General features: G+C 47.0%; 2 protein-coding genes across 3 annotated transcripts in view; both read right to left on the reverse strand.

The window, feature by feature from the left end:
- The window catches only part of LOC145457292 (retinol dehydrogenase 10-like), a 241,837-nt gene extending 228,697 nt beyond the window's left edge, over positions 1-13,140 (reverse strand). Inside the window, exon 1 of the mRNA XM_080335484.1 lies at positions 11,356-13,140. The gene's annotated coding sequence lies outside the window, so the exon portion shown is untranslated. The remainder of the gene's footprint in view (positions 1-11,355) is intronic.
- On the reverse strand, positions 7,122-9,882 carry LOC145457149 (uncharacterized). Of its 2 annotated transcripts, none has more exons than XM_080335328.1 (2): positions 8,054-9,882; positions 7,122-7,260 (listed from the first exon to the last, which is right to left on the reverse strand). In XM_080335328.1, the coding sequence occupies exon 1, from the start codon at positions 9,880-9,882 to the stop codon at positions 8,140-8,142; it is 1,743 nt and encodes a 580-aa protein (XP_080191454.1). In that variant the 3' UTR covers positions 7,122-7,260; positions 8,054-8,139. The 2 variants fall into 2 exon arrangements, with proteins under 2 accessions (XP_080191454.1, XP_080191446.1); XM_080335320.1 differs by having other exon boundaries at positions 7,128-7,260; positions 8,061-9,882.
- Positions 13,141-17,034: the final 3,894 nt, after the last annotated feature.

Consider the following 17,034-nt stretch of genomic DNA (forward strand, 5'->3'; position numbering starts at 1 on the left):
GATAGATATTGGCATATCTCGACATTTTCGGGGGTAGGAAATTGACCAAGATGTCTCTATGTTCCCGAGGGCCTAGAGCTACAATTCCGGTATCAGATTGTATAACTCTAAAATTTACATCGATTGCACGCAATAACTTTTCCCTGGCTAATGTACTTAGAGAGATATTGGCATACTTAGACATTTTTGGGTTATGAAATTGACCAAGATTTCTCTATGTTCCCGAAGGTCAAGAGCTACAATTCCAGTATCAGATTGTATGACTCTGAAAATTACATCGATTGCACGCAATAACTTTTCCCTGGCTATTGTACTTAGAGAGATATTGGCATACTTAGACATTTTGGGGGGTATGAAATTGACCAAGATTTCTCTATGTCCCCGAAGGCCTAGAGCTACAATTCCGGTATCAGATTGTATAACTCTGAAAGTTACATCGATTGCACGCAAAAACTTTTCCCTGGCTATTGTACTTAGAGAGATATTGGCATATTTCGACATTTTGGGGGGTAGGAAATTTACCAAGATTTCTCTATGTTCCCAGGGGCCTAGAGCTACAATTCCGGTATCAGATTGTATAACTCTAAAAGTTACATCGACTGCACGCAATAACTTTTCCCTGGCTATTGTACTTAGAGCGATATTGGCATATTTCGACATTTTGGGGGTATGGAATTGACCAAAATTTCTCTATGTTCCCGAAGGCCTGGAGCTACAATTCCGGTATCAGATTGTATAACTCTAAAAGTTACATCGATTGCACGCAAAAACTTTTCCCTGGCTATTGTACTTAGAGAGATATTGGCATATTTCGACATTTTAGGGGGTATGAAATTGACCAAGATTTCTTTATATTCCCGAAGGCCTAGAGCTTCAATTCCGGTATTAGATTGCATAACTCTAAAAGTTACATCGATTGCACGCATCCACCTTTCCCAGGCTATTGTACTTAGAGAGATATTGGCATATTTCGACATTTTTGGGGGTATGAAATGGACCAAGATTTCTCTATGTTCCCGAAGGCCTGGAGCTACAATTCCAGTATCAGATTGTATAACTCTAAAAGTTACATCGATTGCACGCAAAAACTTTTCCCTGGCTATTGTACTTGGAGAGATATTGGCATATTTCCTCATTTTGGGGGGTATGAAACTGACCAAGATTTCTCTATGTTCCCGAAGGCCTGGAGCTACAATTCCGGTATCAGATTGTATAACTCTAAAAGTTACATCGATTGCACGCAATAACTTTTTCCTGACTATTGTACTTAGATAGATATTGGCATATTTCGACATTTTGAGGGGTATGAAATTGACCAAGATTTTTCTATGTTCTCGAAGTCTTAGAGCTACAATTCCGGTGTCAGATTGTATAACTCTGAAAGTTACATCGATTGCACGCAATAACTTTTCCCTGGCTATTGTACTTAGAGAGATGTTGGCATACTTAGACATTTTGGGATGTATGAAATTGACCAAGATTTCTCTATGTTCCCGAAGACCTGGAGCTACAATTCTGGGATCAGATTGTATAACTCTAAAAGTTACATCGATTGCATGCAATAACTTTTCCCTGGCTATTGTACTTAGAGCGATATGGGCATATTTCGACATTTTGGGGGGAATGGAATTGACCAAGATTTCTCTATGTACCCGAAGGCCTAGAGTCACAATTCCGGTATCAGATTGTATAACTCTAAAATTTACATCGATTGCACGCAATAACTTTTCCCTGGCTATTGTACTTAGAGAGATATTGGCATACTTAGACATTTTGGGGGGTATGAAATTGACCAAGATTTCTCTATGTTCCCGAAGGCCTGGAGCTACAATTCCGGTATCAGATGGTATAACTCTGAAAGTTACATCGATTGCAAGCAATATCTTTTCCCTGGCTATTGTACTTAGAGAGATATTGGCATACTTAGACATTTTGGAGAGTATGAAAATGACCAAGATTTCTCTATGTTCCCGAAGGCCTAGAGCTACAATTCCGGTATCAGATTGTATAAGTCTGAAAGTTACATCGATTGCACGCAATAACTTTTCCCTTGCTATTGTACTTAGAGAGATATTGGCATACTTAGACATTTTGGGGGGTATGAAATTGACCAAGATTTCTCTATGTCCCCGAAGACCTGGAGCTACAATTCCAGTATCAGATCGTATAACTCTAAAAGTTACATCGATTGCACGCAATAACTTTTCCTTGGCTATTGTACTTAGAGAGATATTAGCATATTTCGACATTTTAGGGTGTATGAAATTGACCAAGACTTCTCTATGTACCCGAAGGCCTAGAGCTATAATTCCGGTATCAGATTGTATAACTCTAAAAGTTATATCGATTGCACGCAATAACTTTTCCCTGGCTATTGTACTTAGAGAGATATTGGCATACTTAGACATTTTGGGGGGTATGAAATTGACCAAGATTTCTCTATGTCCCCGAAGGCCTAGAGCTACAATTCCGGTATCAGATTGTATAACTCTGAAAGTTACATCGATTGCACGTAATAACTTTTCCCTGGCTATTGTACTTAGAGCGATATTGGCATATTTCGACATTTTGGGGGTATGGAATTGACCAAGATTTCTCTATGTTCCCGAAGGCCTGGAGCTACAATTCCGGTATCAGATTGTATAACTCTAAAAGTTACATCGATTGCACGCAAAAACTTTTCCCTGGCTATTGTACTTAGACAGATATTGGCATATTTCGACATTTTAAGGGGGTATGAAATTGACCAAGATTTCTTTATATTCCCGAAGGCCTAGAGCTTCAATTCCGGTATTAGATTGCATAACTCTAAAAGTTACATCGATTGCACGCATCCACCTTTCCCAGGCTATTGTACTTAGAGAGATATTGGCATATTTCGACATTTTTGGGGGTATGAAATGGACCAAGATTTCTTTATGTTCCCGAAGGCCTGGAGCTACAATTCCAGTATCAGATTGTATAACTCTAAAAGTTACATCGATTGCACGCAAAAACTTTTCCCTGGCTATTGTACTTGGAGAGATATTGGCATATCTCGACATTTTCGGGGGTAGGAAATTGACCAAGATGTCTCTATGTTCCCGAGGGCCTAGAGCTACAATTCCGGTATCAGATTGTATAACTCTAAAATTTACATCGATTGCACGCAATAACTTTTCCCTGGCTAATGTACTTAGAGAGATATTGGCATACTTAGACATTTTTGGGTTATGAAATTGACCAAGATTTCTCTATGTTCCCGAAGGCCAAGAGCTACAATTCCAGTATCAGATTGTATAACTCTGAAAATTACATCGATTGCACGCAATAACTTTTCCCTGGCTATTGTACTTAGAGAGATATTGGCATACTTTGACATTTTAGGGGGTATGAAATGGACCAAGATTTCTCTATGTTCCCGAAGGCCTGGAGCTACAATTCCAGTATCAGATTGTATAACTCTAAACGTTACATCGATTGCACGCAAAAACTTTTCCCTGGCTCTTGTACTTGGAGAGATATTGGCATATTTCCTCATTTTGGGGGGTATGAAATTGACCAAGATTTCTCTATGTTCCCGAAAGCCTGGAGCTACAATTCCGGTATCAGATTGTATAACTCTAAAAGTTACATCGATTGCACGCAATAACTTTTTCCTGGCTATTGTACTTAGATAGATATTGGCATATTTCGACATTTTGAGGGGTATGAAATTGACCAAGATTTCGGAACTCCTGCACCAGACGCCGTCCTTTACTCGTACATGTGAATCACTATCTATTTAGTGTTTCACATGTATTTTTTATCTAAACTCAAGTGTTTCCCCATGAACATCGAAATTACGTATACATTTTAGGGCTTATAATTCATGTATTGCATATAGAAGCAAATGCAACAAACAACCAATCTTCGCAGTACTACTTCTAAACATTTAAAGCAGATTCAAACAAGAAAAAAAATATTTTTTATTTTTTTATTTTTAATTACCTTTTGCCCACGACTTTATGCGCTGTTCGATCGTGTTCGTTTCACGATCCCGTGCGCGAGTCGTATATGTGAGTTAGGGATAGGGTCTTCACATAAAACTACGTCCGAATTGGGCGATTGCAATAGAGTTAATCCCAATTTTCGGAGATCGCATGAGTCCATTTCTGAAGCAGCTCCCCGAATATATTTATAGCTTGGCTCCTGTATGCTGAGGTGTACATACCTCCTACCCATACGTCTGAGTTCGCTATTCATGATTTGTATGGCTCTGGTACGTGTAGTCATATGATACAATTTGTCATTATTTAAATATTGTTCATAATGAGGGGGTTCTCCCACGGTATGTCCCTGTGTGGCCGCCAACCCTTTATCCGAGACTACCGCTCTGGTACTGTCCCGCATTATCTGTTTTAGCGTGGCCATCGGGAGATCCCTCCCCAACTTCTCTTTCAGGAGTTGTTGTACGTTTTCCCAGGGATGAATACCGTTTTGACTGTTATCACATACTTCGTGTCTACAGTGACGTATCAAAAATCTCTGCACACTTTCGCGATCTCGTGCGCTGTTGACTGTGTGTCCCTTGGTGTTTTAGCTTGAAGGACGAGCCGTCCATACTCCGGGGTCATCTTCTCCAGCAGCCATCTCCATCCAGTAAGAGCGGGAAAGGCCGTCGGAAGTAAACACTTGTAAGGTACTCAAGTGTATCACCTTTTCGATTTGGAAACCCGATAACTGATTGAGCCACCGTTGAATTAGTGGTTTAGGGCTTGGGTTCTTGGCATTGTCTGTCATTCTTTTCAACAGCCCAAACACGCCCATGTTGTCTGTGATGATTGTGAACGGTAGTGCGCGTAACATCGATTGCCATTTTTCCACAGAATCCTTCAGAGCCTTTAGTTCTTTTGTACAGGGGTCGTACACTTTCGCCGTGGGTGTAGCCCATTTTTGGCTGTAAAAGGCGATAGGGTACACCTTGTCGAATGGTGGGGTACATCCCACTTCAGTCTGAAATATCACTGAACCAAAACCCACATCAGACGCATCTGATTCGACATACAAGGGAAGATTTGGGTTGAGATGATACAGCACCCTTGTATCGTTTAGCAGGGCTTGCGCTGTCTTGAAATCCTGCAGCAATTCTTTAGTCCAAAGCAACGGTGTTATCCTGCCCTGAGTCGCTGGAACTTTTCCAGTGAGAGCATCAAACTTAGCCAGTTTTAGGCTCAACTCCGGTATATGTTCTGAGATATATCGAAGTGCACCAATCCACCCCCGGAGTTCGTAAATATTGTGGGGTGGCGCAAGTTCTTTGAGCGCTCGCACTCGTTCGGGCTGAACTTCGATTTCCTTACCCGTTACGGTTGCACCCAGCAGATTTACCCGTCGTTTACCAAAGAAACACTTATTGATGCTTACAGTCAGTTTCATCTTAGCCAGTTGTTCAAACACCAGTCGTAATAGCACCAGGTGATCGTCGACTGTCTTCGTACTTAGAAATATATCATCAATGTAGGCCTCGATGGGCGTCGCTGTAGCTTCGTCCAGACGACCATGTTCTTTCATGCACTTCCGGTAACTCTCTGTGATAGGCGTGACCACGCATTTCTGCATATTTGACATCCAAAAAGCCAGAGAAATGCGGAGCCCCATCGGCATCTTGCGCCATCGTATATGCATTCCCTTCACAGCAATGCCTACATACTGCTTAGACCTTTCCGTCATATCCATGTGGAAATAGGCCTTCTTCAAGTCCAGCAGGGAAAGTACCTCTCGGCCTTGCGCGAGCTGCTTTACGTCAGGTACAAGGGGTGGGGGAACCTCTATAGACTTGATGGCTGCATTCAGAGGCTGAAGATTTTGTACAACCCTCCACGCTTGTTTCCATCCGTCCTCTTGTTTTTGCCGTTCATTCATTTTCTGGGGTACCACGAAAATGGCCAGTTTCCATTGGGCAAACCCTTGTTCAATGACTCCCAAATCCAGGAAGTTTTCTACGGATTCTTGCAATGCCTTAGCCTGTTCCTCCCCCTTCAGGTTATATGGACCTGACACAAATGGTTTGGTAGAGGGGTCCTTAAGTTCAATGTCACATTTATAATCCATAACTTGTGGAGCTTTGAGATGACCTCGCAGGTCTTCAAGTTCGTTCGCGTACGGCTCGTAAATCTCTCTCCAAACCTGGTCCGGTATGATTGTATTATCCGGACATGTGAGGTCCGGAGGTTTGTATGGAGATTTGGCAAGTTCAACTGCTTGGCTGCATAGCCGTTCCAACTCTGTCCTCACTTTCTTATCAGTTCCATCATACAGTTCATACGTTTTTATCGGGCCACGACCATGTCTATAGAGGCCGTGGCGCGGTTTTGATGCCGGTGGAGAGAGAGCGAGGGTATCAGTAATCAGTGGGGCTTCCACACTCGATTTTTTTCTGCCTCTGAAGGGGCTGCGTGCCCGCATCCAACTTCACGCCGGCGGTTTCAACGCCCGCCGGGGGCCCTTTTTCTGGAGAGGCGTGCATATGGCCTCCAGACTCTTCTTCATCCACAAAATTTGTAGTGTGGATGTCGACAGCTGCTTTCAATGCTATCTTCTCGGTTTGCGGCACAACTGCTGCGGCCATGGAGCCGTCGTGAACGATTCCCACTCTTCTATCGTGGCGAATGCAGTAGCCGTAGTTTTCAGGAATCTCTTGAACATGTCGTTCCTGAGAGGTGCTAGCGGGGCTTCCGCGCTCAGCACGCAAGGATTTCGGGGTCACAGCGCTCACCCGACTTAATTTTGTATCCGTGGTTTCTCCACACTTGGCGCAAAATCCTTCCGAGAGACAGGGACATCTATGGTCCCGAGGGGCGTCAGCTGGGCTTCCAGTCTCGACGCTATGTAACGTTGCAGCTTCCACCGACCCATCACCAGTAGCAGCGTTGCAAGTACTGCTCCCAGCTATGGTTTTTGCCGTGTCCGAATACACGGACAATGATAGTTCATAATTCACTGTAGTGGGATCCTTCAATTCTGTCGCTACTGAGGGTAGCCGTTGAACTTGCTCAATCCACTTTAGTCCGATAATGTTCAACGGGACTCCTTCACCAGTTGCAAATGGAACCGGTAAGTTGTCCAGCTTGATGATGACGACAAAGTCGACACTGGATGATCCTCCTATGCCGCGTAATTTCATATCGAGTTGCTGCCTTTCAGTCCAGCTTTCTGGGTAGGCCGCTTTAACCGCATCTTGGGTTATCAGGTTAGGAACACTTCTTGTATCCGCAAGAAATTGTGTACCTGTTTTTGTGTCTGTAAAATACAATAATTGGCCGCCAAATAAGTCCCTAAAATCGGGCTGCGGCATTTTGTCCGGCAAATCGAAAAATGTAAATAAGGGTAATTCAGAGTTATGTATAGTCTTTGTATAATGGTGTAACACTAAATCGGGCAACTGATTTACCGGATCCATCAGCGCCCCCAAGCGTTTTTTGCCAGCACCAAACCCTGGTGCAATTCCTCATCAGTCCAGTACGGGTTATTACTGGGTTGGAATTGTGGGTGATAATGGGGTTCGTGATATTGGGTTTGGTGATATTGGGATGGGGCATATTGAGGTTGGGTCCATGCGACAGTATTAGCGTTATTGGCAGGCTGACCCCCCGTATTTGGTGGTCCTTGTGGCCCCCATTGCTCTCTATTATGCCAATGCGTCTTGTCACGATTTTTGGGTCTATCGTCATAATAATTCTCACATAGGGTGGTTCTCTCAATGAACGAGGGAGACCCCTGGGACGCAAAATACCGGTCCAAATCGGGTATTGTTAGTAGTTGGTTAGCCTCCAAAAAAGGAAGCCAATTTCTCTCAGTTGTTTCTTTGACATGGGCGGGCACCGGTCGAACACGTTTTCTTATAACCCAGCCCAATACATCATCTTTAGTCAGTACTTGATCATTCAGCCATAATATGAATTTTACCACGCAATTGCGAGATTGATGCCCCGGTGATTTACAATAATAACAGACCGACAAGGCCTGTCCCTGCGAGGGGTTTAAATACAATCCTAACGGCGCAAATATATTAGGGTTGCCAAGGAAATTATACCTCTCACCTTGGGTGTTCGAAATCTGGCTCGCCTCTTGACTGTTGGACGGCGTCAGCTGCGAATGGTCAACCCCGACACCCGAATCTTAAGTCTGCGGAAGGCCGCGCCCCCTCTGGTCTGAAGCTGGCATCCCCGGAGTCGGTCGTGCGTTCTGAGAGTTTCGTGGACGCTGGCCGTTGTTTCTGCTCGCGTCGGGCTGTCTTCCCGACCTTCCTAGGACCCTCGATCCCGTCTGCCTCTCGGGTGCAGCACTCCTTCGATAGGGGTTTCCACCAGCCATCACGGCATTAGGAAAACGATTTGTTTTGGCTGTACGACCAGGATTTCGTCGTGGCAGCGGATTACGATCCGGTGCCGGGTTTCGCTGACGTCCGGTTGCTTGCGCAGACTGGGGAGGCCTGCTAGCAGGCATGGGCGGCGGAGGGGGCGGTGGGGCTGAATTTATCACGGCAGGCGCTGTACCAGCTTGCACCGGTCGAGTAGGATAACTCGGCATTATCTGCCCCGCCGGTTGCACATTATAGATATGCACTGGTGGTAGGGGTGGCACAGTATCAGCATTCTTTCGCTTACTGTTGTGTTTGTCTTTTCGGGGGAATCTTCCCTCTTCTTGATCATCCAAAAATTCCGTGTTCCAGAACATCTGCAATTCCTCAGCCACATTTCTCCAAGAGCCATATTCATACCCACGGATTAAGATCCTAAGGGCCTGAGGGAGTTGACGTCGTAAGTGTCTGAAAAGGCGCAGTCCATCCGGATTTTTCGTGATACAATCACTCATATTAATTTCAAGCTGCTTTAGCGTGCTGTTGAGCAGTGGTAGTGGTTCGTCGTCCCAGGAGTAGTTATTTCGAAACTCATTTATGATTTTCTCATTGTTCGCCAATCCTTGTGGGTTGGACAATGATAGAGATCGCATGACAGACTCCCAGCTGGGTTTACCAGAATTGGTATTGAAGAAATTTCCCAATTGCCTGACTTGTTTTTGGCGTCCAGCTTGTTTCAGCTTTTTCTGCATCGCATTTGACAATATGATATCTTCGTTAGTATCACCCTCCCCATGCTCAATGCGCTCCATTGTATTCGCCATCCATTTGACGAGCGGCATGTCATCAGGGTCCATCATGAGCTGCATCATTTCTTTCTCAGTCTGAAGTCTGGCAGGTCTTTCGGCAACATGTACTGTATGTGCATGAGCCCGGTTGCCAGCAAGCTCCCCATACGGGCCGCCGAATTGTCGTTGTGGGCGATTGGGGCTCCCATCAATGTCATCAGGGGTAGATTGAAATCTAGGTGGTCCTGTTGTGAACTGAGAAGGCGCATAATCTTCATCAAAATAACCTGGACCCCTAAGCGCGTCAAACAGCTCATCTGGTCGGCGTTCATGCTGTCGTGGCAAGTCATTTGGAGAGGGGCCCTCACATTTTGGCTCTCCTCCCTGGGAGACCCGGCCAGCTTCTTCGAAAACCACATGCCTTGTCTCATCAGGTTCACTACGCGCCCGACGCTTTCCTAGCGCGTTGAAAGTTAGTCGTACATTGTCCCGGCCATTCCTGGCTACCCCCGCCTGCAAAAACCTTGACGGTTCGGTGTATCTGGGTAGGTAATCGTCATCAAATCGCACTTCGACGTCTGATCCAGGGCCATTTTTAGGAGCAGGAGCGGGCATATTGTCTCGCTCACACCTGTCCAGGGACCTCGATCGCATCTGTTCCATTGCGTCCGACAGTCTCTGGCCGGGCGTCGTAGTCAGTCGAAGTGCAGGACCGGCCTGTTGTGATGTTCCGGTGCGACGAGCCGATGATGTTCGGGCCGTCTTACGTACCATATCTCCAGATTTTGATCCGGGTAGAGTGGGATAGACTGCCGTTACTGTATGACAATCTAGGCCTTTGGTAACCTGGAGTTTAGGTCGGAGCGTCGCCCTATCGGTGCCTCGTCCAGATTGTTGATCGTATGACGATGGTAGCGTGGCAGGTAATATTGCGAGAGCGGGAGATGGTCGGGGGGGGGCTTATCTCCGACCGCTCTAGTGTGTTCTCTCCCTAACTCAAACTCGGCCTTCAAGACTTGATTCAGTACATCAGTGGACACTTTACCACTGACTTTAGCTGTGGCATCGCTGACTGCTTTCAAATCAGCTTGGGCCTGTTTAACCTCTTCTTTGGCTTTGTCCAATTCTTTTACCGCTACTGGCAAAACTGCTTTGACGTCCTGAAGGAGCTTCGTCTGTTCAGCGGCGCTTTGAGCTAGTCTTTTCTCCTGGTCTCTTACGTTTTCGTGACGCCTTTGCGTAGCTTTGAACAGTTGTATACCCTGCTCAAGCTCAGCAACCGCCTCCGGCGATTTTTTCTTTCGGAAGAATTTCTTCATCTCGCCTCCCTATTGACGGGCGATTTTGTTAGAGAACCGCTTGTTCGTAGTACCGATCTCTAAATCAGCTGCAAATCGCCGCAAGTAGATAGAGTTCAGTCTGGCAAATAGCGTGATCAGTACCGAGATGAAGGTGACGAAAGACAGAGTTCGAACAACGCAGGGATCGGGTCGCATCAGCTTCCAGCTCCCTTCTTATGCGAGTGGGGCTCAAGTAGTTACTTTTGACGCCGCTGAGAAACGGTTGGGACCTCCAGTAGTTTATAGTGTAGCTTGAGGTCTTTGTGGCCTCCAAGTAGCCTACACTGTGTTCATAGGTGTCCGGTCAATACCGAGAAAACCATTACCGAGAATGCCATTACCGAGAATGGACACCACCGAGAATGGACATTACCGAGAATGGACACCACAGAGAATGGACATTACCGAGAATGGACACCACCGAGAATGGACATTACCGAGAATGCCATATATGCAATGCAGGCATGTTGTGCATATGCACAGGTCGTGTGAGTGCATCACGGCGTTGCCACATTCAGTAGCGATGCTCAGGTATAAATTTCTCGACAACGTCAGTCCCAGTTAGCTATATTCTTGACATTGGCCATTCTCGGTAATGTCCATTCTCGGTGGTGTCCATTCTCGGTAATGATCATTCTCGGTAATGTCCATTCTCGGTAATGTCCATTCTCGGTAATGCCGTTCTCGGTAATGTCCATTCTCGGTAATGGTTTTCTCGGTATTGGTATAGAACCGTGTTCATATACCTCAGCGGATGCAAAAGTTCACTTGATGTATGTCTTTGTGTGATCCCCACTCTTTTCGGCGAAGTCGATCTTTGATTGAAGTCTTTGTAGTTGCAGCAGCTACAGCAATGACCGTTCAAGGCCCAGATGACTATTATAACTCTTATACGGTAGCCTATAACCTTAATACAACCAAATACTCCAATCAGGTCGTGCAGATAACAATAGGGCTTCTCTATGCACATTACACATACTGATAAAAAACCAAAAGTTAACCTATTTATCATCATGCACGATCTAAAATCAAAATAATTCTCCAAGGTTTGTTTTCACAATAGATGTGATGGCCTTTCCTGCCAGATACATAATATGCAAGTGATATGCCAGTAGATGCCCACAAAAGTATCAGCACTCAGAGTCCAAGCCAACCAATTGGCAGATCACCAGTTCATTCATAAAAGTATCACAGTCTTTGCAGATTGCAGGTGTATATGTATATACCCATTTTCAGTTGAGGCATTGATTTCTTGTTGAGTCGTTTCTTCAAATCCTTTCGTGTCATATTCGGGGACAGGGAATTCCATCAGGATACGGGGGTTCGTGCGGGGCTCTGTAGTAGCGAGATTTCAAATTCAATATATCTCGAATACTGTTCTGGTTTGGTCCATCAGTTCATCGACTTCATGGACCTGTACCGACGCATTTATTCGCACTGCTTCATTTCTGTGTACCTTACAACTGTGGCAAGCAGGCGATCCTATCAATGTATGCTTGAGAGCCTTTACGGGGACATCCGAACATCACCCTATGAGCCCAAACGACGTCAGACTCTTTCAATGCCGTCGTCAATGTTTTGTGGATGTTCTGCTTCGGTGGTGGTGGAGGTGGTGGTGGTGGTTGAATTTGGCATCCATGCTGCCTACATGGGTAACAATTGTTCACAGCAGCTGCTATACAATTCGTGTGGGCACCACATGACACATAGATATAAAATGCATACACTAATATAAAATAACGGCAACACTTACTGCAAAAGTTCGCATGCACGAAAAATGGTGGCCCCATTTAATGGCAGCATGATCGTAAAACTGGCATGCATACGACAATTCCATATAAGCATCACTCTATTTTCGACACATTTGCATCGCAAACCATAGTTTCAGTTCCGTACTGGTGATTGAATGGCTACGCCGCACTACATAGAGACGCCAATCAGATTATCCAGCCAGGCAAATATACCACAAGTTATGGCCAGCTCATTCCAATCAACCTTCCGAAACTGCCCACTCTTTTCCAATCATTAAATTTAGATGGTATTTAAGATTTTTTTTTTATTATGACCAGGGCAAGCTGTGCCCTGCTAGGCATAATACTTATATACTTTTATATTTGATTTTCGATTTCGGGGTCCATCCACTCTTACATAGGGGCGGGAGGATATAGCCCATACTCTGCAATTACGCATATAGGTTCGATTCCAGTGTCAAGAATGCCACCGTCTTAGCTCAATGAACACAGCTATCGTGCCAAATATGGCGCACTACTAGTGATATTATTCTTGACCAAGTATTATTCAGAATTACTTTCTTCGAATTGTCTTTATGCGTAAGGTTACAGATTTATAATTATAATAATCAATACAAACAAGACAGGGTGATTACATATCTGTCGCTTCCGCGATGGCTTATTCCGTATTAGCAGCTTCATATGGGTAGCTAGGCGATTCATATAGACCACCGCTATTCTTTTCAGTTACTATAGCCTTCTCCATACTCTAGTAGCTATAATGGTGCTATTTTCTTAGCTTTTAGGTGGGGAGGACCTTATCGGAATCCTAAAGAGACCGTGTCGATCTAATTAATATATACATAACTACATATTTGACTCATATCATCAATATTTCATTTTTGTTAGTACACTGATATATCACAAAACAAGCGAATTCCAAGCATCCCGTGTACAGTACATATTTTTTTGTTTGTAATATTTTATTCGGCATGTTCAAAAAATGAAATATGCACGTTGAATAAATATACTCGCGACTTCGGTCACCTTGCGAAAATGGAAAAACATAAACGCAGAACAAAACCCACCATTTACGGTGGTGGGGAAAAGATTTTATTTAACAAAAAATAAATGCGAGAAATCACAAAATGAAAATGCGATAATATATTGACATGGGCCAGAGAAGACATGGCCAGTTCGCCCGGGGACGGGGGGCACCAACAAACAAAGGCCTCCACCAAAAACACACAATATATGTGGTGGAGGCCGACAAACAACACAAAAATAAGGGGGCGAACTGGCGAGGTCCGACTGCGGGCATTATCATAAGTATTGTGGTGATGAAAATCCAAAAATGAAGTTATGCAACATGAGGTGGGGGAACTCCTCCCCTTAGCATTTAGTACCACTCTGAAACTAAATTCGAAAACTAAAACTATCAGGGGTCCATTTATGTTAATTTGGGGAGGAGTTCCGTGAATCAATCCAGTGTCCAGTTGCCTGCAGTCGAACCCCGTGATGGCTAGCGGACTAAGCTAATAACCAGAACACAAAACACATAACAAATAAAAAGCACGTGAAGGGGGGGATCAAGTCCTCTCGTGGTCCCGCACACTACACCAAGCCTTCCAGACACGATGAGAGCCGCGCTGAGAAGCGACCACGGCTCGCTCGGAGACCAGTCTGGACTCGAAGACCGAAACACCCATTGCACGTAAGGTGGTCAGGTTCCCGGGGTGGTAACTCCCCAGGGACCCGACCGCGAACGTATGCATCTCCACCACCTTGGCCGTGGCAACGCGGAGAGACTCACAGAGGTCCTTGTACTTTGAGTGTTTCAGTGCAACGGCAGCGTCCATACTGGCTACTCCATTCTCGAAGGGGCACACCACATCGATGACCAAGACCCGGCGACGATCCGCTAAGATGAGGTCGGGCCTCAGCCGCCTGTTGGCCAATGTGGCGTGCTCCTCGCAAACGCGGTCCACATCGAATCTGGAAAAAGAAGAGGAGCTTGGTATACAGTCCAGGAGCACCCCAAGTACCGAATTGTGCCTGTTCGTGATGCTATCCATCACTGGCAGGCAGTGGTTCAGTACGTGGGGCAGGGTCTCAGTATGCTGTCCGCACTTGCAGCAGACCACACTTGGCTCCACACGTTTTCTAAACCGACCCCGGATCGACCGGAGCGGCAGAAGATTCAGTCGAGCTTTAAGCATCCAGCTACGCTCGACTGCCGTCAGGACGTTGGAAGACCGGAGGAAGCGATTGGAGCTCCCGTACCGGCTGTGGCACTCCACAGTTTTGCCCTGGTCGGGAAGCTCCATCCACCGTGTCTTCCAACGTTGGTTCACCTTCAGGTGAAGGAATTTGGTTAAACGACCCAAATCCTGACAGCAGTCGGCGCCTAGAGCCAACTGGTAGAGCCCGTCTTCGGTCACGAACCAGCGAGCACCGAGACGCCTAGCAACGGGTCGGACCTCGGTCCAAAGCCCGTAGGCGTCTCCGTACGCCCTGGAATCGTGCCCTGTTAGACTCACGCAGTTCAAGAACTCGACTGTCAGGGTCTCCGACGCCTCTGGGACTCGGCAAGTCCTCCGGACGACCAGCGCCAACCTTCCACGCGCAACCGCCCGCACAGAGGGGTCAGTGGAATTGACCATTTTGACGGCCTGGGAAAGCCTCAACACATCTGCTTCGCAGCAGAGGTTGGGAATCCCCAGACCGCCAGTCGTCAGCCCAGCATGGAAGAAGGGCTGACACGCTCTGTTAGGGAGGCGGAATTCCGCCTTCACCAACGTGCGGACACGCGCATCCAGGCGACGCAGATCGCCTCGGAAAAACTTGCGGATTCTCAACTGAAAAAGGATTCTTGGAATAACGAACCTCTTCAGTGCGAGCAGCTTCTGAAATGAGGTGAGATGTGACAGGAAAAGTCTGTCACAATAGGCCTCGAAAGTTTTAAGGGCCTTCCCACCTTTCTCGGTTGCCTGGTAACCCATGTTCTTGCCCAGGTATCGCCAGAAAGAGTCACGATCGAGGACCCGGACCTCGCCACCATCGAGGCAGAACGGGGCCGAGTCCACGATCGATCGGCTTCCCTTGAAACCCAAGGCAAGAACACGACACTTGGCGGGCTTGAACTTCATACCAGACCACCGAGAAAATTCATCGCACAGATCTAGTTGTGCTTGAAGCTGGTCGCGAGACGAAGCACACAGACAGGTGTCATCTGCGTAACCCTGAACTCTGACGGTGACGCCATCCGCTGCAGAAAACCGATAACCGCTGCTTTGAAGCCCAGCAACGCCACGCAGGAGAACCTCCATGACCAGGTTGAAGGTGATGGCCGATAAAGGGCATCCTTGACGGACACCCTTCCCCGCTGGAATGGGGTCTGTCGGACCAGAGCTGGTCGCGACTGCAAACACGTTAGACGCGTAGATATCGGTCATCACCTCCACCAGATACTCCGGGGCGTTAAAGTGCTTCAGGACCTCGATCACGGATCCATGCCGAACGGTACCGAATGCATTGCGGATGTCAAGCCAGGCAAGATAAATATCCTGCCTTGACGACTTGGCATCCGCAAGCAAGGACTCAAGCATGAACACGTGCTCGAAGACCCCCTCTCGCGGAACAAACCCCTTTTGTTCCATGGAGATAACGTCTCCATCGGAAGCCCAGCTCTGAAGACGGCGAGCGATTACGGACGCGTAGATCTTGTACAGCGTCCTGGATAGCGCGATGGGTCTCCAGTTACCGACGTCTTGCATGTCGCCGTCGCGGTCCTTTGGAATCAGGATTACCCGCGACGAGCGCCACACAAGTGGAATACGTCGGCAACGCCTACAGACTTCGAAAAGCTCAGAGAGGATTTCTCCCTTGGGGTCTAAGCGTTTCCAAAATCCATAGGTGAGACCATCGGAGCCTGGCGAACTACTGGTGTTTAGGGTCGCCAGCACTCCTGCTACCTCTGATGAAGTAATCGACTCGTCGTCAACAGCAGAAGCCAGGTTGCCCTGGTAACTGTGCTGAGACATCCAGCGAGGAAAAGCAGCAATATTATCAGTGACGTCAGCGGCGGCGTCAGCACGAAATTTCCGCTCGATTATGTCGGCAGGAATTTCGCACCGTTTACCGCCAGAATCATCCTCGATGATCTGTCTGACCGTTTCCTTCTGATTGCGCCAGAAAGCGGACCGAAGATGTTGGGCTGCCCCAGGTCGACACTCGCGCTGGCCATTCAATTGATTGACCTTAGCACGGCGTTGTGCTTCGCGCGAGTATCGGTTCCTAGGGCGTTTACGGCCGGGAGGGCGGCTGCAATCAGAGGCACGGTCAGTCCAGAGCTCCAGCTCACGTTCAAGGTGCCCGAAAGCCTCGATGGTGTGAGGACATTCTGACACCAAGTCCGCAAGCTCCGAGCGCAACTCGCGCAGATCGACTTGTGCACGAGGTGCGCCCGGTTCGGGAGAAGGCACGTCGACATCTATTTGGTCGCGTGCATTTACCGAAGGAGACAATCTCGTCGGGCTTTCACAGCCGCCGACAGCTCCGGTAACTTCGGAGCGTTCGACCGCTGGTCCAGCCGTCACAGCACATGTCTCGTCCGCAAGTGGGCGCGAGGGAGACATGCCCTGACCGACGGGAGGCGAGTCTACGATGTTCGGACTCGATCCCGCCGACGATATCTGTTTCAGATCATCGCGTGTGGTGGGGAAGGGACTTCCCCGGTCCAACCTGGCAAGGAGCTCTTGAGTAGAGCTCGGGCTGCCAGGCAAAGGTGCTTTAAACAATTCCGAAAGCGATGGAATGGGGCTTGGTGAAGAGACAGGGGTCAAACGTCTCTTCAC

Source organism: Botryllus schlosseri, chromosome 2 (assembly GCF_051294905.1).
Source record: "Botryllus schlosseri isolate E-star chromosome 2, Bs_hap1, whole genome shotgun sequence".
NCBI classification, from domain to species: Eukaryota; Metazoa; Chordata; class Ascidiacea; order Stolidobranchia; family Styelidae; genus Botryllus; species Botryllus schlosseri.

Coding starts and splice junctions, on each gene's coding strand:
- LOC145457149 (XM_080335328.1), bottom strand. CDS start 9,882: ATGGTACGTAAGACGGCCCGAACATCATCGGCTCGTCGCACCGGAACA.